General features: G+C 38.6%; 2 protein-coding genes across 2 annotated transcripts; both read left to right on the top strand.

Moving 5' to 3' along the window:
* The first annotated feature begins 435 nt into the window (after window positions 1-435).
* hoxb13a (homeobox B13a) lies at window positions 436-3004 on the top strand. Its single transcript, XM_085933883.1, has 2 exons — window positions 436-1286; window positions 2247-3004. The coding sequence occupies exons 1-2, from the start codon at window positions 590-592 to the stop codon at window positions 2492-2494; spliced, it is 945 nt and encodes a 314-aa protein (XP_085790009.1). The 5' UTR covers window positions 436-589; the 3' UTR covers window positions 2495-3004.
* Window positions 3005-15049: 12045 nt separating this feature from the next.
* On the top strand, window positions 15050-19387 carry LOC147044395 (homeobox protein Hox-B9a-like). The gene is made up of 2 exons (XM_085934082.1): window positions 15050-15647; window positions 19152-19387. Exons 1-2 carry the CDS (start codon window positions 15050-15052, stop codon window positions 19385-19387), a joined length of 834 nt encoding a protein of 277 aa, XP_085790208.1.
* The last annotated feature ends 1916 nt before the right edge of the window (window positions 19388-21303 follow it).

Here is a 21303-nt window from a genome sequence, read left to right as displayed (position 1 = left end):
TCCACGAGAACGGTTTCATCTGCTTTGTATTTTGTATGTATTATAACAAACAGTCATAATGGTCTAAAAACCACTGCAGGTCGTGGTTTGCATTGCTGCAATGCGCATTTTAACGCAAAACGCAAAAAGCTGTCGCTGTTTTTTTTTTGTTGTTGGCTGCATGCAGGTAGACCTTGTATGGATTACATGAGACAAAGACAGATCAGATTGACACACATGGAATAGTTTTCGACACATGTAGTAGTTCATATTTTTCCGGTACTTGTTCTAGCTCCAATAAAAATATTTTCCTTGAGTTACAATCCCCAAAACATTGCTTTTTTTTTTTTTTTAGTTCTTCCTATCACGTGATCACCCTGGCTCATCCAATGAACGCTCGACCACCCTAATATAATCTCCTCTAAAGGCGGTTTGCGTCAAGATATGAAACTTTTCCTTGGAGTCTGCAAGGAATACACGTCACGCATGCAATGAGTGTGTGCGTGAGGGCAATACAAATCTGCATGTGTGCCTTAGTTGTGCAGGAGCAGACACAAATGCGCCTTTACCTCGATGCGCTCACTAACCAGAACGGCGGAGAAGAGTTCATATGACAGGCTGCTTGATGCTAAACCCTCGCTGGTCAGCGGATACGGTAATGTTTGTTTATGACAATAATCTGGACGAGTTTAACAAGAACATGGAAGGGCTGGTGAGCAGCGGGAATTTTGCCACCGCTAATGCGGTCAACCAATGTCGCAATTTAATGGCTCATTCGGCGGCCGCGGCTGCACTAGGCGGCCATCCTTCGGGTTTGGTGCATTCTTCAGCAGGCTACTCCACTATGGACGTCCCCGGTGATGCATCTGTATCGTCGGTGAAAACGTGCGCGGCTTCGAGCATTCCCCACCAGAGCACTTCTGCAGCCCCTGCTTTACCTTACGGCTACTTTGGTAGTGGTTACTATCCGTGCAGGATGGGGCGTGGTCCTGTCAAATCGTGCACGCAGGCTGCCGGAGCCGCGCTCAGTTCTCAATACATGGACACCACCGTGAGCTCCGACGAATACCCGAACCACAGGCCAAAGGAGTTCGCATTTTACCATGGCTACCCCAGTCCATACCAGTCCATGGCAAGCTACTTGGACGTGTCCGTGGTCCAAACGCTTGGCACTGCTGAGCCGCGCCATGAGACCCTCCTCCCCATGGACAGCTACCAGCCATGGGCTCTCACCAACGGCTGGGGGGGACAGATGTACTGTTCCAAAGATCAGGGACAGGGCCATCTCTGGAAGTCCGCTTTGGCTGGTAATAATTCATTCATTGCCTCATCATTCATTCGTATATGGGCTAAATGGTCGTTTTCGTGCAACATTTTACAAAACAAAAAAGTGCAGTGCAAGGGGCACTTGTCTGCAATTAGCATTTTATGAACGTGATCCATTAGAATTGATCAATATATCTTTCACTCAGACAGTTTATGTTCAAGTTTGCGAATTTATTTTAAATCATAATATTCTTGTATCATTTAAATTTCAATCACTTTAAAAACCCAATTTGAACAAGCCTACTACAATGCGTCTGTGCAGTCTTTCTTTCTTTCTTTCTTTCTTTCTTTCTTTCTTTCTTTCTTTCTTTCTTTCTTTCTTTCTTTCTTTCTTTCTTTCTTTCTTTCTTTCTTTCTTTCTCTGTCTCTCTTTTTTTCTTGGATGAATCTGACATTTGTTATTGTTTGGTAAACAATTTAGTTGTCCAAAAATACATTTAGAAAAAAAAACATACATATATATATATATTTCTAAATATATACGTAAAAAAAACCAATATATATATAAACAAATATTCATACAGTATATGTGTATGTATATTCATATACACAAAATTATATGAAAAAAAAGCAGTGCAACAAATGTATGCGACACAACATGCTTAAATTGCGACCATAATCGAGTCCCATGTTCTCATTTATTCGAGTTTGCACATGCCTGCCCCCCCCCCCCCCCAATAAAGGTTACATTTATGTAAATATATAGGCTACAATTACCCGATAACCGTATTGATTTGCACTGCTGTCTACTGCTCGGTTGTCATCGCAAAGGAGAATCCTGTTCTCCATTTTGCCTTACCTGGATATATAAGGGTTAATTAAGTCAAATAAATAAACTGGAAGCATTTCAGAGAATAACTTGTTGATCCATCTTCGCGTCGTGATGATGCAAGATGTGGAAACATGTTTCTTAACGTGTCCCCTTTTCTGCTTGTTATCAGATGTGGTTGCCCACCAGCAAGAATGTTCCCCTTTTCGCCGAGGCAGAAAGAAGCGGATACCTTACACAAAGGTGCAGCTTAAAGAGCTTGAGAAAGAATATGCTGCCAACAAATTCATCACAAAGGACAAGAGGAGGAAGATTTCCACCGCAACTAATCTTTCGGAGAGGCAGATCACCATCTGGTTCCAGAACAGGAGGGTAAAGGAGAAGAAGTTTGTGACTAAAGTCAAAACCTCTACGCCTTAGCATCCTGCTTGTTTGGACCATGGGGGAATTAGTGTACGCATAAATCTGACATAAAGTGACGTTTTTGATGATCAATCCGTGACTGATCTCGTCTCAGACGCATATATGCATCTTGTATATGAAAAAAAAAAAATCAAATGAATGAACCAAATCCAATTGCAGGCATTTTGTAAATATGACAAATTCATTTTCAAGTGACTGGTCTCTTTTAATTTGCTTGTCAGTAGCTTAAAGGCTATCCCTCCACAGCTTGTTTATAACGCGCTCACATTTCGTATATGGAATTTTTTTTCTTAAACGCAACTTCAGTCTTCAGTGCATTTTAAACGATACATAGAATTTTATATTTTAATGTAGCTCCGGTAAGGGCAGCTGCTGCTTGTATTACCACTTGAAAGTGCTGATAGGATATCATTTGGACAAAGCTATACCAAAACAGTAGTAACTGTTGATACTGTACAAAAATGTGAATAAAACCTTGTTTTGGACATCTCTTCATTTAAATATGTAAAAGCATGACAATAAAATATATACAATAAAATGTATTGCAAAAGCAAAACTGCTGTTTTTCTTCTGTTTCTAATTAATTTGTCACAATTTCATCAATTTTATGATCCACCATAATGTAAAAAGTACTTTTACACGCATGCACGCACATATCAAATCGATAAAAGTCAAGAAAGTTGGAAAATCAAAAGAGAGGGCGACAGTAACCATGTTTTTTTTTTTTAAACAAACTGTAGGTCAATATCAAAGATATCCGTTGCACAGCAAAAAAATATAGGAATAAATAAAATTGCAATGAATAAGGACCGATAGGGTTGCCCTTGACCTTCACAATAAACGCCCACCAATATAAATTCAGTAGAGGAGTCTCTGTCCATTTAACAAGAAATATCTATTGACTGGTGTGTGGCGCATGCGCGCGCTCTTACGCACGCACATTCACACACAAGAAATTTGTCTTTCATCTTGTCATGCATCATAATTTCCTCAACATGTACCCACATAAAATGCACACGATGATCTTAATTAATAAAAGTAATACAATCCCATTTTTTTTAAAGTGTTTTTACACGTCAAAGGCCTGCATAGGCCTAACATATACGCGGGTGTGGAACGAGCAGGAAATGTCTTACTTTGTCCAAATTTGAATTTTAGCTCAAATAAATTGTAAGTATTTTACGATCAAGAAAGCGAACGTAAGAAAACTTTACTACTTTGTTTTCCCATCCATTAAAATATTTTTACGTGGGGATATTGCTTCTTATTAACACCAAAGCTTTCATTTTCTATATACGTGTCCAGCTAATTTTGTCAAATTGAAGCAAACAAAAATGTGCAATTTAAGCATGATCCGAAAATGTTGAAAACAGAAAATGCGTGGGGGGTCGCAATGTTCGACATCAGCATGGATGGAACTTGGCGGTGTGCGTGCGCTGCTGCATGTTGACACTCTTTACAACGCAGTCTCCGTCCGCCCTTAAAACCAACAATACTGACGGAAGTTCTTTGGCCCATAAAGATCTTTCTGCGCCTTGTCTAAACAGCAGAGAATGATGAGGAGGACTTGGAAGAAATCTGCAACATAGCTCGCATTGCAGGACACATCAGCCGACAATGAGTTTATTCTTGCAGCGTGGATGCTTGGTCTTTTACTTTATTTAAATTTCTTATATGCAATAAGCCGAATCAAAACACATTTCTAGAGACTATGAATACATTATCATAATATAGCAATTACGCTCCAGTAAGAATTAGTCACACGACATTGGTAGCTCCGAATCAGTAATTTAAGAGTTACGGTGGATTTGAAAACACTTAAGCAGTTGAAATGAACTGTACTTCACACTCACAGTGCGTTTTGAATGAAGTCTATATACTATTTAAAATATATTAGCAAAGACGGCAAGTTAACAAGTTAGTGTGCCTTTTATTTTGTGACCTCACGTTTAACAATTTATTGATAAAGTCCCTATAGCACTCAAAGAGCAAAAGTCTTAGTTTTTTTTAATTTCATGTAAATCTCGTTGATGAAAGCAGGTGGCAGTGAATTGTGTTGCCAAGGCGCGATGCAACAAAGCAACGAACGGCCATGCGGGGCAGACATATTCGCGCAATTCGAAAAATGATACACTTTTAAAACTGGACCGATTCAGGAAGTTAGGTCAATTTGTTCATTCATTTTTGTTGTTCTGCAAAAAACAACAACAACAACAGTGACTCAATTTAGGGATTCAATACATTTTTTAAAATTAATTTATTTCATTTCAAATTATGGTGTTAATTCCCTAAAACCGACTAGGTTAAAATTTGGATCGACCTAGGAAGTTGGGTCAATTTGACCCAGCTTTGGGTTGTTTTACATAAAATAACCAAATTATTGGGTTGTTTTGCCCAATTTTGAACCCAAATTGGATTGTTTTCAACCTAACATTTGTAAGGGTGCAGCAATCCGACTCTAGCCTTTCTCCAACAACCATTTTATAGAATTTTCACATGTTCCCAATATTGCTTGAACTATGAACTCTTCCAATGCCCAAGTCATTACGGATAAGCTACCGTCATCACGGCCATGCAAAACCGAAATAAATATCAATCTGCGTTGCTCTCTACACATTTCCGACAAAGAATTACTCCGGACGCTTCCGCAACGAAAACCCATTTTGATTAAATAATTACACCAGAGCTATGATTTAGAGTCAAATATGCAAATTTTTGGAATAAAGGCCATTTCATTACAAGGAGCACATCTGTTGGCTGATGTCAGTGTTGTAAAATGTGGAACCTAGTGGCTGACTGTACAACTTATAAACCGGGACTTTTATTATCACTATACAGTCCAGATGGTCTGCTTTCTTCTTTCCACCTTGAATCACTTCACCGTGGAGCAATCTTCAAAAACATGTAGGTAACATTCTATTCTATTCTATTCTATTCTATTCTATTCTATTCTATTCATTGCCCAGAGAACCAGGTCTCTTAAGTATACTTCATGCTTTAGAAGAGGAATGCAGCACTATGATGTGTTTTTTTTTTTCTCAAGTTCATGTCCACCAGTGACCACCGCCTCTTTGCACGTGCGTATGTGCACACACACACACGCACCCACGCACACCCTACTATTTTACCACCTTTTCCCCCACAGCACCCCTCCTCCTTTGTCTGCATTGCAAACTGTCTTTTTGTTTCCCAGGTTGGACTTTGCTGTTGAACTTGAGACAGACAGACAGCTTGTAAAGTGTTAGTGGTCTGGCCCATGTCTAGTCTGGAATGGCCTGGAGGGGCTACGGGGTGGGGGACAAAAGGGCAATGGCAAGGACACCGGACCCTGGCTGTCTTCAAAGCGCAAATACATCTGCCATGATATTCTATGAATATAATATAGTCAAGCACTTTTCTTTGCTGAGACATCAACAGGTGTGGACTGAGACCTGGTGCAAAATTTGCAGTTTGTTGGGGCTGCAAGCCTTGTGACAAAGTGGACGACTGCTACCTCCAAGTTCTGAGGTTGTGAGTTCTAATCCATGCTCTGGCTTTTGTGTTTGGAGTTAGCGTCTTCTTTCTGGGTTTCTCTGAGTCCGAAAATGCAACACGAGTGTCTGTTTTAGCAACTCAATATGTTTTCAATTAGTTGGTCCAACAAAATGATATCTTCTTAAAAGAAAACATTTTAATTTGGTGGAAATAATTTCATTATGCTCACCATTTTTTTTTTCTTTAGGTGTACTGGATATTTTAAATTTTAAAGTGACTTACATTAAGCACTAAATTGACTTCTGAGATAAATGATATCCAGTGCAAGCTATTTAAAATAAGACAACATGACAAAGTTGTCATTACTATACAAAATACAATTTCAAGTGAAATTTGCATATTTGCAAATAAATGTAAATACCTTGAACATTTTCTTTACAATATGTTGTACATATCTAAACATGGCATTTAGATTAATATTGCATTTGTGGAATATGAGTTCAGCAGCAAAATTCACCCATTTATATCCTCACCAGTTTTATAAAGCTGAGCCGTGATTGTTTGTGACCCGAGACCTGGCAAATGTGATTTTCAGTCCACAGCAAGTGGAAAAATGGCCGCCCCCATCTGATGTATAATAACAAGTAGATTTTGCCTGTTCAATTCGTATTCAACAAACAAAACATGAATCACAACACTGTGTTTCAAATAGTTGGGCTGCAAAGAACATTTTCGGGTTGACTTCCTCTTTAAGAGAACAAACTGGTATCAACAAATAGCCATCCCCGCATGTTGTCGCGAGGCGGAGCATCCACTTTGACACAATACATTCATCCAATGGTTGATGCCAAGGCGACCGTATTGAATGAATGTGGAAGCAGGTCCCGTGTTGACAGACACATTGAACGTTTGCCAAACTCGTAAAATAAAGCGCTAAACAGTCAGAATGGCTCCTGCACAAGGGGGTGTTATCGGAAGCGTTGTGCTTTTCTTCTTGCGGTTTGTAACTAGCCTAACATATTATATGTGTTGGTGTTTTGATTGAAAGACAAATGAGAAAGCACTTATCGTTAATAATGTGAGTGAGGGAATCACAAAATGTTCAAAAATGTTAGCGAATTAATCTTTTTAAATGTCACTGTGAAAAACTACATATAGATTTTTTTCCCCTCCTGAATTGGTAACTTATTTTCTTCTATTCAATAGCAGCAGTATGACTTGTTTCAGTTTACTTTTTTTGTGTGTGTGTGAGAACATTTTCTTTTTCTCCCAACTATTGTTTAAGATCAGAATTTCTTCCGGCAAAGCTGTGCTGAATTCTATTTCAGGTTTTTATGAGCACCGTTATGCTATCAGGCTGAGCCCCCACTTAGCCTAATGAAGCTTTGCCTAGTTGTTTTAACTTACTGGTTTACTCAGTAAATAATCTAGTTTTACTAATCTGACTTTAGGTTGATATAAACCAGGCCATGAACTCTTACCAGATGGAAAAACAAGAGCTAATGCTTCACCCATGAACAGCTGAGTAAAAGCAAAATTGAAAAAACTGATATGAAAATATCCTTTATTTTCATCTCTCTCAATTAATATCGAACACGGGCTTTGGTGGCTTATTAAAAATTTGTTAGTATTGCAGAAGAAGGAAAATCAAAAACACATCCACCCCATCCATCCATCCTCCTACCAAATCGCTTTTGTGTAGATATGAAAGCTACAAAGATGGACACGCTGGGCCACATTTACTAATTTAAACTTTTTTTTATCCGACTATGCAACAAAAGCTGCATGTAGATACATTCTGCAACCACTGACAGTTTTTGCATTCTTCCATCCTGGCATATTTACATGATGAGACACACAGGGTAGGGAGCCAAAGTGAATAGCTTGAGGTATGGTACCGGATTTTATAGACCTCTGAGTAAAAACTTGATCACTCTGAGGTTTGTGTGGGCTTCTTCTCTTCATCTCCCTGAAGATATGACTTATCGTTTTTCATGGACGGCTGCTTTTATAGAACCAAGGTCGGCTGATAGGCAGCCAGCGTGTGTTCAGTAGACTTTAATCGCCAGTCTTAGTGCTATAAAAGAGGATGGTGAATTATACAACTATAAAACACCCAAGGCTCAAGCTTGGTGCGCCTTGAAGACATCGCGGCATTTCAATTAAAACCGCTAGGAATGGTACATCTGGTGTAGATTCATAAATTACTCGTGTTGAACTTGATTAAAACGATAGAACATCAAGCAATTCATTCGTCGTCTCTGGGGCTTGGTTTTTGGTTTTTATGTGGTGTTGTAGTGCCACCCTCTGGTAAATGTTTGGCAATGCATAGCAGTATATTTCTTGTATTTATTTCCTGTATTTTGGCGTCCTCTAGTGCTAAAGAATTGATACTGCAATTGAAATCTACCCAAAAACCTTAAATCGCTGATTCTTTCGTCCCGTCATCGTTAAAATACGAAGATGTTAAGGACCTGAATGTTGATTTAAAAACAAGATAGTTTATATTACTTAGGAGAGTTAGAGAGAGAGAATATGTCTTCCTTTTGGTCAATGCCCAAGAATCAATCAAAGGTGGTGGGACATGTTACACTTTGGGGTAAAACGAACAAAAATTCGGATATGCCAAGGCTTTAGTTGTAGTGGTCGTGAACTGTCCCAGACGCGAGCCAAATAATCGTAGAATATGGCAGACTACTCCTGCGACATGTCAAGACCACTCAAAATCAACTAAGACACGCTACGTTTATCATTATTCGAGGTTATTGTTCGAGCAGTTGTGCAGCAAAGATTGACAAGACCTAAATAAAAAGAATAGTCTGCAAAAAGTAAACTAAAAATAGCGGGACTAGAAAAACAAAAGGATGTAGATCGTCTCTGCAACTATGTAGCAACCCAGAAAATCCTAGATGACCAACTAAAAATAGCATGGTCGAGTTCTATAATCTGTGACAAAATATTCATTTATTATATTGTTTATGGGGAAAAGGAGCAGTCATAGCTTATTCTGTAGGGACTTGAGGACCAGATGTTGGCTGACCCTGGACTAAAATATGCAACGCACGCACACACACACACACACACACACACACACACACACACACACACGGAAGTAAAGGGAATTGAAGGTGCCTTCAGTGTTGTAAAACTTTATTACAAACATGGGCCCAGTTGTCATGGTAGCAACTATACCATTCCGAGGGTGTGTGAGCATGTATGTGTTTCCAATTACAGAAAGAACATGAATTACAATGTCTGTCTGTCTCCTCTCGCTCACTCTTCGCTCTCCACTGTGGCAGCTGTGGCTCAGGCAGTTTGAGTCCTAATTTTTCACCTCCTGGTAAAATATGCTAAATATTTGAGTTGGAATCAGATGACTCAAGAGATACAATCTTATTCCATTATGAATAACTGGCTTTGTCTAGCAATACGAAATTCTCAGTTACGGTACTGTTAGAAGATGTACATTACACAACAGCGTCATCTGCAGGCGCAAACACTGAACTGCAACGACTCTATAATACAGCTTTGTTTATATACCGCGTTCACACCTTTATCCTGACGGAAAGGGTTAGCACTGCATTTTTAACTTTCGGAGATAATTGAAGTCAAAACTGCTAGCGGAGGCTAAAATGCCCAATTTGCAGACTTTGTGCTGGAGGAATAGACAATTAGTATCATATTGTGATAAAAAAAAAAGAATTACCATATTTGAACATGAGAATGGGTGAAATCACTATGATTATTATTTAGCATGTGATTTCAAACAGGAATATAGATTGATAAAAATATGGAAAGCCAATCATAAACAAGCACACTATTACAAGTGCAACTTACTGCACATTTTTATCCTGCCATGTGTTAAAAATAGATGCTCTCTTTTGAACTTGCTTCCTCAAGTCAAGACTCAGCTCTTTCTTAACCTCTTGTGATCTTGTGATCATCATTTCATCATCACTAGAATGATTTGTGTCACGAGCTGCGATGCATTCCTTTAGAAGATAATAAATATGTTCCTCTAAGTCATCAAGGTTTGTGCTACTTGGCCTTCAGCTCTGCATTCAGACTCGGAGAAACGTATGGTTTTAATTGGAGCGCTGCAGTGAAATATGGCTGGAGACAGCCTCAACAGAGCCTGCAATCAATCTTCCATTTTAAAGAAAGACAGAGTCATGTTTGTAATCATTGATAGGATGGGGACTTGGGCTGCTTTTCCATCCCGACTCCTGTATTTGCTCCTACGCTTATCCACAAAACTCTCCCCCAAAGACATGCACATGCTTCCTTAATCATAAAATGCTAAGGTGGGCAATGTTATTGGGGTGAGTCCACCACAAAGGACTTCTCAGGTTTTAGCTTCTGGTTTTGCAAGCTTCATCGTTGGGATATTGTCAAGTTGGGAATAATGGAGGAGCATACACTTACACTGTCTACAGGAAGAAAAAATAAGGAAATAAAGTGACAATATAATAGAATGGATTTAAGTTACTTCTAATTTAACCACTAATTTAATTAAGTAGATACAAACAAAACCATTTCATGGAAAGTAATGAAATCAATAGCACAATTTTAAACACATGCTGTGTGAATCCAAATCAACTCCATGTGGAGAACTTACTCAAATTTACTGTCTCTGGAAAAAAAATAGACCAATATATCAGTGTTTTAGATTTAGAGTCCACAAATTAACTTGAAGAAATTGATTTCTAGTCACCAAATATCTGGATTTATTAATTTAGAGAATTATTGGTGTGGTTTGTACGACAATGTAACTGTGCTTAAATCAGAGGTAGAAGACAGTGACGTTTCCACGAGGAGCTTTTGCAGTGGTTTGCAGTTGCACAGCAAGAAGGCGATGATTACCCCAACAGTAATGTTTACCTGTATGAGCAGGTGGAAAGGAGAAAGAGATGGGACGATGCGCACTGCTTTCTCCCCAGATTGCGTCTCTGGTTGTTTTATTAAACACACTACATATTAAAAAAAAACATCATTTCGGTGCATTTCTGTTCAACTACACAATTTTCTAGGTGCATTCACAAATTCATCTGTATGTCCCAGCATGTTCAAGATTTCAAAACAAAATAATAATTCCCTATATAAATCAAAATTCTTCCTGAATGTCTGCGTGATCTTATAACATACTATTATTAAATCACACTGACTCACAGTATAACAGTCAAAAAATACTTCATTAAAAGTGTCATTCGTGTCGTTTGTTTAGATGCGCGTCACACAAAATGGCGTCGACACAAAGGACAAAACAGACAAGAGTTAACACGGCTGCTCTAGCACTCAACCGATAGCCATAAACTCAAATATAACATCATAAACGGAGGTAGTGGGACTTTATATACCATTTACTGACCTATATGAGCAGGTGGAAAGGAGAAAGACATGGGACGATGCTTTCTTCTCGGATTTCGTCTGAGGAGGCGCTGGCCACAAAATTCCGCCTCCTTACGGGTCATGACCCGGAACAACTTCAACAACTACTTCCTGCTGATATTATTATTTAAAACAATATTCTTCTCAATCTTAATGGAGTAAAGAAATATAATTTTGATACCAGCATGAACGTAAACAACATTATAAATCATCATAAAGAAAATAAATTATCTTTTAGTAATTGCTAAAAAAAACAACAACAACAACCTGGTGTCAAGCAGTGTTTGAAAACGTGCCACTTGCAGTACCATACCATCTCTGGGTTGCCATGGCCACCTCGTCCTGGACATAAACTCCTGAAGATATGATTACATTAAAATTTATCATGCAAAGTACATTGAGATTATGGTAATTTACACAACATGAAATCATGTCATTAAGTTATTAAAACAACAAAATAATCATATGAATAAATGTGGTGCTGAATGAAAAACAAATCCTGATTTTTGTTTGCTGCATATACCTCGTAATGGATAAGTGTTATCCTTGTTACGCCATTTGTTTTTTAATCAAATCAAATCAAGGTCTCTCTCTCTCTTCGTGCGTGCGTGTGTGTGAACAAGATAAATGTAGAATTACTTTAGATCATTAGGATACATTCACAAGAAAATCAAAATGAAGTGTATACAAATTTGTTGAACTTTTGAATTTGGCGATGAAATAAATAAAATAAGAAGGTGACTGATACCTATAAAGGCAGCTGATGGGAACTTTGCTGCCGAGAAATAATGGTAAGAATTACTTCAGTTTGACTTTTTTGTTTTCACCAAGAGGGGTCAGGATATTATATCTTTTTAGAACGACGTTATCTTGATTTATTGTTTCGATTATTCTGTAGTTTAGAATTTTTATAATGCCAAACATTTTAACCTCAACAAGTTTTGCTTTGACGTGAAGCGGTTGAAAGGTTGTATTTGAGCATATCAGAATTAAGGGAAGTTTTTTTTTTTTCACGAGTGGGTATATAGTTAATGTTTCTAATTTTAAAACCTCTTTATCTTTAATTACTTGTTGTGTCATTTATTTTTATTGAATGGAGAACCCAGCTTCCAGGGTCGGTCCAATTTTTAACCCAAATTGAAGTTTTAACACAACATTTTTTAAGGGTGTGTATATCAGCTGGATGTGTGTTTTATTCAGACCTACTAAAATATATTTTTGCTCCTAAACTCTCACGACAGCTACTGCCTATAAAAAAAAAGTGATCAAAAGCTATTGATTTAAAATGCCAAAATCTAAATTGGCCGTGATCATTTTTCCCGCTTTTGTAGTTCTTTGTCTTTGTTCTTAAGCCGTATACGTTTAGCTATTAATTCCACGTCTTGAGATTCGGCCAGCACGCATCAATAATAAAACAAAAACAATTCTAACAAAACGGGAGAAAAATACGATAATTAGTATCATTGATATTGCTAGTGTGTCACATTCAAATCTTCTTAAAAAATGCAGGCGTTTTTAAGCACGTTTTAAAGTGCACATTCATTTAATAATAATTAAGTTGACATTGTTAATCAAAATCGGTATACGTAATATCAAGCCACTTTTTTATGGAATGTCTGGTCGATTTGTATTGAATATTGATTCACTCGTTTTCGCATCGTTTTTGCGCATCCCATTGCGTGTGTGTGCATGTGTGTGTTCATGAACGCGCATTTGTGTGTTGTGCATGAATGCGCGTTTGTGTGTGTGTGCGGGGTGCGGACGTATGCTGAACATTTTATTTTATAATACTGGGGATATATGATTTGTTCATATTAATGACCCATATCCGTAATAATAATAATAATAATAATAATAATAATAATAATAATAATATATATTCACCTCACTCAGACTTCTATTACGACCCAGATTCATGAAAAATTGAATTTGCAAGGCCTAAATAGGGGCGTTCATATTTAATATCCAGACCTAGTTCCTAAACACGACGGAAAACAAAGACAGAGGAGCATGCAGTGCAGCAAACTTACATGTCGTATATTTTGGACCTTTATCTTTTTCCCGATCGCATTATACCTTTCTTCCTCGCTCAGAAAAGAAAACAACAATTTCTTACCACATGTAAGGGAAAATAACGAAAAATTGTTTGAATGTCGGTGTGTTTAGCTCTCGAACTTTTCAATTGAATGGACAGATGCAACGAATTAAATCTCCAAACGAAACGTTGACGATCAAAGCAGAAACTTACTTTTAAGGAGCTTGGTTACTTGTCCAGTGCTGCTTCTGCTCCAAGGCATGCGTGCCCTCTTCGATTCCCATCATTCCCCTCTGCAGTTCTGAAAGCATACCTCACCCTCATAAATAATAATAAATAACCACGATGGTACAACGAGATATGCACAGCTCGGGATCGCTTATAAATGAAAACCAGACATAAGATTCCCTGCACTGATTAGCAGCCTGTCAAGAATTCAAGAATGTGATTGTTTCAGAAATAACAATAACTTACACTGTCCTTTAATAAGAGGTCAGCACCAAGTCCAGAATCAAGTCGACTCAATGCTCTGATCTGTTGCATGTCCAAAACAATAAACTTGCATCCCTTGAATGTGACTCTCAGTTAAGAGTCCGTGCATTTTTTTTAAATATCTGTTCCACAGGGAAGTTAATTTCCCGCGGACTCCCATGGAGGTCCCGCACCCAAAAGGTGTTAACTCGGAGCAGCCTGACCGCTGAGTGAGATGTGCTCTTTTCTCGAGCAGAAATAAGGCTGCAACAATCCCAGTAGTGTTTACAGTCTGCACTAGTGCAAGTCATATATCAGCTCTATAAAACCTTAAGCAGTCGCCATGATTTTTATTATGGTTTAAACGCACTAAAAAAATAAATAAAAAATAGTTGAAGTAGTGGGTTGCAGGCAAAGGCAAGGGCATGACCACGTGGCCTGGCTTAATGGTGCTCGTTAACAAAAATGACTGTTAATGTGCCAATAAAACAATGGCAGGGGATTTTGAAATGGTGATGTGAAACGTTGTCGAAGACGAAGTACATTTTATTGTGGGTATAGAAAAAAAAGTGTTGTGGGCAAAAAAAAAAAAAGCTCCACTATAATGTCAAGTTGAATTTGTAATGGGTTCAATGCATATTGTGAGTACATTCGTGTTTATTTGGATATAAATAAATTGGGGGAAAATATGATATTGTTCCTATTTTTTTTTTTTTTTTTTTAGAAAAACGCAATAGGCTTATTTATTTTATTTCGTTTATTTTTTCTACACCGTGATAAGATGAACTGGCAAGTGTAGCTCTTACGATCTGGGAATCTGTGCAGGATTCAAGAAGGCGATCTATTAGAGGGGGATGTGAAAGGGCTTGATTTACGCTCCACCGAAGCTTTAACCCTTTGTCGACATTGGCCAATCAGTTTCTCTGAAAATGAAGGCTGCAACACTTGTTTCGCTATTGCAAGCAAGTTGCTTCGAAAGAAAGAAAGAAAGAAAGAAAGAAAGAAAGGGGGGTAGAGCGACAGAGGCAGAGAAGGGGGGCAGAGAGAGAGAGAGAGAGGGAGAGAGAGAGAGACGAAGTAGCAAAGGGCAGATGATGAGAAGAGAGAAAGAGAAAATCTCCTAATGTCTATCTCCTTGTTCTCCATTTAGTGAACTCGTAGTGTTTCACAGATAATGTCCGAGAATGTCTATTTCTGGGACTCTGAGCAACTATTACGTGGATTCTATCATAAGTCAAGACAGCGATGAACTCCCGACCCCGGTTCATTTTCCCAGTGTCCAATATTCCGGCTCCAGCTCCGCCGCCTCTGCAGCGGGTGGAAGACAAGCCGGTTCGGCAGCCGCATCGGAGCATCCGCTCCCCGAGTCATATCCATCCTGCAGCTTCCAGCCAAAACCTGCACTTTTCTCATCACCCTGGAGTCCATTCAGTCCTCACCACCATGGCGCGAGTGGTCTTCCGACCGTCTACCACCCTTACATACCGACACAACACGTCCCTTCCACGGACACGCGCTACCTCCGATCGTGGTTGGAATGCGCGCCGCGCGGCTCCGATTGCTTCCCGGGTGCAGGTCAGAGCGGCCAGGTCAAACTGGAACCCCAGAGCAGCCATCCTGGTGTGGAAACTCCACCCAAAATTGGTGGACAGAGCCAGCTGCAGAGCACCACATACATCCTGGAATCCCGATCGGCGCCACCGGCCGTGATCGCCGGTGTGGGTTTTGGAGAAAATAATGATTCTTGCGAGGGGAGCGAAGACAAAGAGGGCCTAGATCAAAGTAAGTTATTAGGGCAGGAAATAGCACTTTGGAGAAAGACACACGATGATTGGAGAGAGCGATTGTAAATGCTTTTAATGCTGCTGTAAAACAAGAACAAAGAGCTGGAGAGCCCAAGCCACTTTGCTCTGTCTAACCATTACAGCCACTAAAGTCCAAGATAGGATAGTTGATCCAGTCAGTGTAAATGACTTCAGTCCAACATTTTAATTGAACTGGACTCTAATTGATATGTTTATTTTGTGATTTTATTAACACAGTATCCAATTGTGACAAAATAAAAAACGGGGTGTTCATTGTGCCACTTTATAAATCCCTAACTTCTTAAAATAGAATGTGGTGTTAGTTCAAGCTCTATAATTAATACGCATTATGTAATATCCTGGTTCACCATTTGTTGCGGTTCTTTCTGTCTGTCACATTCTCTTTCACCTATCGCACTAATTCTTGGAAAAAGTAAATATAATGTCCTTAAAAAAATAAGTCTTTCACTACCATGAATGGATGTTTATTGATGTTGTTATTGTTGATGTTTTTAAACTTGATTGAATATATCAAAATAGCTAATAAGTCCAAAACCTTTGAGCTTCATCCTTTGGATTTTTTAAATAATTTTGTTCAAATATTTGTGTCTTTACTCCAAATTACATGTATTTACAAAAATCAACAAATTCAGACCATTAGAAAAAATGAACTTTAAAATGGGAAATTTCAAAGTCATGTTTTCTAATAGCATTACAATTATTATGATTATTGTTATTATTTATTATGATAGTATTGGTAGTGCTGTCCTATCTAAAAAGGCTATTCCTTGATTCCGCAGCATGCGATTTGGGATTCAACACAAACCTTTCCTGATGTGTGGAATTTTCATTTTCTTGCCATGTTTGCGCGGTTACTATGCTTTCCCAAACATTTCCAAAACATGTATATACTGGGTCAACTGAAGACTCTCAATTGTCCATATTGTGTGAACGTGAGCGCGAACACTAATAATAATCAAAAAAAATAGTTGGATTAAGTATTGGGAGGATAACCAAAGAAAAGTCTGGAAACTGAATTGGGTTTGCTACAGTATTTGTTCAAGGCAGAATGGTTTTAAATCACTGTCTGCTTTGGATCCACGTTATGATAATAACATTTCCACTAAACCCCATTCTGGGCTTTGGCTTCCACTACGAATTTTGAACAATGAACGCATCAGTTGGAGGTCCGAGATGACTCCGTTTACTACATTATTTCCCGAAATGGCCTTATTATTGGTGGATCTCAAAATATCTAACGACACACTGGATGGGGCCCCCTGCCTGCTTAGCCATCCAATTTCTGCAAAAGGATGCGTAATTTCGAATACTTTAAGTGTACAGAACGATTTATATCCATGCATATATACAGTAAACACACATGCATATTTCCTATACATGATGTATCTATATATAATCATCTACATTCATCCCACATTAGCTCTCTTTTGGTTAACTTGTGGCTGTTTTGCCCTGGTCTGTGGAATGGTTTGACATTTTGAAGAAGATGCTTATTATCTTTATTTCTGCAATGCAAGCAAGTCACCACTACTGTCGTATACGTAGCAATTGCCAGCAGCTGCTTGGCTGAGTTCAAAAGTAAAATGACTTGATGAACATACTTTTGTGAACATTGCAGTTCTTCTTAATGTTAGCACGTTTAAATCTTTAATATAATAAGTGTGTCTTTGGTCGGATGATGATTGGAGTTATTTTTTAGCAAAATTTTTCACTCTTCTTTAAGACAATGATGTGTTCTAAAATAACATTGCATCAGTCCAATCGGTCATAAAGCGAAAAGTCCCTGTAGTTTTTTTTCTAGCTGGTATTTATTGTCAAGGTATAGGTTTAGTGATTTCCCCAAAGGTGCAGAACTTCTCAAGATGGCCACTATACGTGTAACGTAAACGATAAGGAGAGAAGCTACCTTTCAATACACCAACACTAATTAAATTGAACTGATTATTTTCACATTATTGGTGCTGGGCAACCATCCAGAATAAACTACAATATTACACTTCAATTTTTGTACTGCTGTTACTGTAGCCGGCAGAGCTGGGTAAAATTATTACCTCTGAAGTTTATTAAGTTATCACAGGGTGAACAACCCCATTAATTGGCGTGCTGCTGTTGGTGGTTGGGTGAAATGTACAAAGAGGAGGGAGCAGGGGGGGGAAAAAAATACGACAGAGAAATGTAATAACGTGCCTTGGGATATATGGGGGGTCAATTTCTGGAACTATTAGGGTGAAATTGCAAGCGGCGGGAGAAAGAGGCGAGAGATTGGATGCGATATTAATCCGATGGGCGATGCGCTTACTGTTTCCATTCAAGCTGCATTCATCATGGTGGACACGCGCAGGAAAAGACACATTGGTCAGCAATTGAATTTTTCATGTTGCACAGCCAAAGGCTATAGCAGGCTACTTTATGAGAGTATCAGTCCTTCCATCTATGTGTCTGTCCGTGCTGGACGTTTCTGTTACGACTACAAGAAACTCAAGACAGGACTTGTGCATCACCAAATTCACATATTCTTTCTGTCTACCTTTTTTACCATTGGTCATAATCTTTACTATCCTATCATCCTGAAAAGGACACCATCCTCAAGATGGTTCCGTCATCCTGGATGACAGAACGTTTTGGGCGCAGCTTACACACTAATGGATTGTTCTAGAAGTGATTATACACGATTGTAAAGCACCCACTTTAGCGAGGGACACAAGTACTGCACACCCCGGTTGTGTCATCCATCTTCTCCTCACCTCCCTATAAGGCATTATTTTCCCTGAGAAGAAATCGATACCTTACGTTTGGGCCGTGTTGGAGGAAATTGATTACGCAGCAGTTTTAGGATGTATTAACTGATGATGGCCACTATAAGTAACTGTTGGGGAAAAGTGGGGAAGTATAACATACAGAGAAGATAACACGGCTCAATGACTTTTTGTTTTCAGATTACATTTTAATTTGTTTCAAGTCGTTCCGGTTGTAAAGGTGAAAATGTTTCTTTGAATGCTTTTCCTTGCTTTCTTCACATGCTTCTTGGCAGTAATTAATCTAGCCTTCAAAGTACTTTAGTATTTTATTTTTATTTATTTTAATACATACTTTCTAATTTCCAAATAAACTGCATGATAGAGTTTTTTTTTTTTTATTCCAATTGGAAAAATTAGCTACTTCTCAGTAGGTCATAGTATTATTTTTCCAAGATTGTTAATGACAAAATGTGAGCCATTATATTTTGACAGATATCAAAAGGAAGACATTAAAAAGCACTTTGGGACTTATGTGTTTAATTGAAGCATCAATTTGGATGCAGTGGTCCTCAAGTGGTGTCAAATAAAACAACCACACATATCCTTGTTGGAAATGTGACCCCCTATTGTGCGGTATGTGTTTCACCCTAAAGTTGGCCATATTGATTTTCAGCATTGGGTAATATGAATTTTTTTAATAAGCATCTTTGTTCTTCCTCCAGATGACCCCTCAGCCAACTGGTTACATGCACGCTCCTCCAGAAAGAAGAGATGCCCTTATACCAAATATCAGACGCTGGAATTGGAGAAGGAATTTCTATTCAACATGTATCTGACGCGCGATAGGCGTCATGAAGTGGCGAGAGCGCTCAACCTAACCGAGAGGCAGGTCAAGATCTGGTTCCAAAACCGGAGGATGAAAATGAAGAAGCAGAGCAAGGATCAACCCAAGGATTAAATAATGGGATCCTGTACACGCACTTAAAATTACCATGCAGATGGACTCGGTCCATGCACGCACCCCCCCCCCCCCCCCCCCCCCCCCCACACACACACACACGTCAGTCCATGTATGTATTTAGCAATCCATAACCTGCAACCTCAAAAGGAAATGAGAAAACGCATTACTGCTGATTCCATTCTGTTGAATTCCCACCAATGATTGTTGTGTTCCTTGCAACGCGCTTTACGGGAGATCAAGTCTTCAATGATGTAAATTGGATTGATTATCTTCTTGGAAATTGACGGGTATACACCACTATCCTTACGGGCAGACATTGTTTTCTTTTGGACTTGGACAGATGCACTTTTTGTTATTTACTGTCGTGTCACTCCCATCAGCGTGCACGAGGTGCTGAAAGTAGTAATTCCCGTGGTCATTAACAACGCAGATACACACCAGGACACACACTATATTTGCCCGTAATCTTTTGCACGTAATCTTTTCCCTTTTTTCTTTTTAATGGCCTAATTCAATTAGTATGAACCCGGTGGCACACGTTAATACATATTCTCCGGTTTGGTCTTAGTCATGATCAAATTTAAAGTGTTAAATACAACGGGCAAGTTGAAAAGCTGTTGTAAATTTGATCTTATCGACTTAAATTATGGATTATTGATGTTTTATTAGTTGGCAAATGTAGATTGAAAATAATTTCTTTGTTGCTGTGTGTCTGAACAGGCTATATATGTAAGGGCTGTCATGTTTTAGTCCAGTTTTTTTTTCAGAAGTTGATTTCAGAACAACAAAGAAACAAACCGTACATTTAAAAAAAACAATAACAATCATCTTTATTCATTGCCGCTACGTTTTAGGAAAGGCTCTCTATTTTTATACAGTTGATACGATAGCCGTCTGCTATGCAAGTAATTTCAAAATAATACAGAAGAAAGGGCCAATACATTGAAAAAAAAAATATTTCTCAATCACTGTATCATTGTTATTCTTCTGATAATGTCATCGCTCGGGGCTGTATAAGTCAACATCATTCAACAAAACATACACTAGGTTTATGTACAGTTTTATTGATCTGAGAGTTGATGAAAAAGGCCATGTTAGAAGGTCATCTTGTTTTATGATATTTGAAGTGTCGTCGTATTTAAATGGCGTGCCGTGGCAGTTTTATGGGCCGACCATAAACAAGACATCGGTGTTGAATGCGAGCCTCTTGTCCAATACAAATCTTTTGCGCTTTATACAGACACTTGATGCACAGCGTCACATATCCTATTTCAGGTTCAAATGTTTACATTGTTTGCGCATGCCTCAAATCATTCTTAAATTTTCATTTACTCTTTGTAAATGGCGACATTTTCCAGAGGACAATGCTTGAAAACAATAAGCTGTTTCAGAATGTAAAAATGTTTCTAATTTATTGTACGTAACTTGTCTTTTTTTTGAGAATGACTCCAATTGGCTAAATCTAAAATTTCCTTTTCAATTTTTTTTTTTGGATGTCTTTGTGAATCTATATATCTGTTCTTGAGTCGCTCATGCACCAACGACAACAAATATTGTTTCACCTGTTTTTCTTCAAATTGGCTGTACTCGTCCAGATATTTCATTGCATGGCAAATTTTGAGAAACACACGACTGGGTGACCCGATACTATATATTTTTTTCCTTTTGGTGTCACTTCAGAATTATGTTGTGCCGAGCGTATAAGTGATACAAACACCCAGGGCAGACGAGCAAAAAAGGTGGGCGTTGTACTAACATTGTTGTCAAGTAGGGTTCCCTAAAATATCTTCCCGAGGGCCAGAAATGAGCCCCCGGGCTGCATGTTTGACACCGCTGATCTTAGGCATATTTCCAATTATTATTTCTTTTGTCAATGCATCATATTTACACTCCCTGTTACGATTGAAGGGCAA

This window comes from Syngnathus leptorhynchus, chromosome 16 (assembly GCF_054491065.1).
Source record: "Syngnathus leptorhynchus isolate UIUO chromosome 16, UIUO_Slep, whole genome shotgun sequence".
Classification (NCBI taxonomy): domain Eukaryota; kingdom Metazoa; phylum Chordata; class Actinopteri; order Syngnathiformes; family Syngnathidae; genus Syngnathus; species Syngnathus leptorhynchus.
Note: the sequence above shows the minus strand (reverse complement) of the source record. Positions and strands in the feature narration are given on the sequence as shown.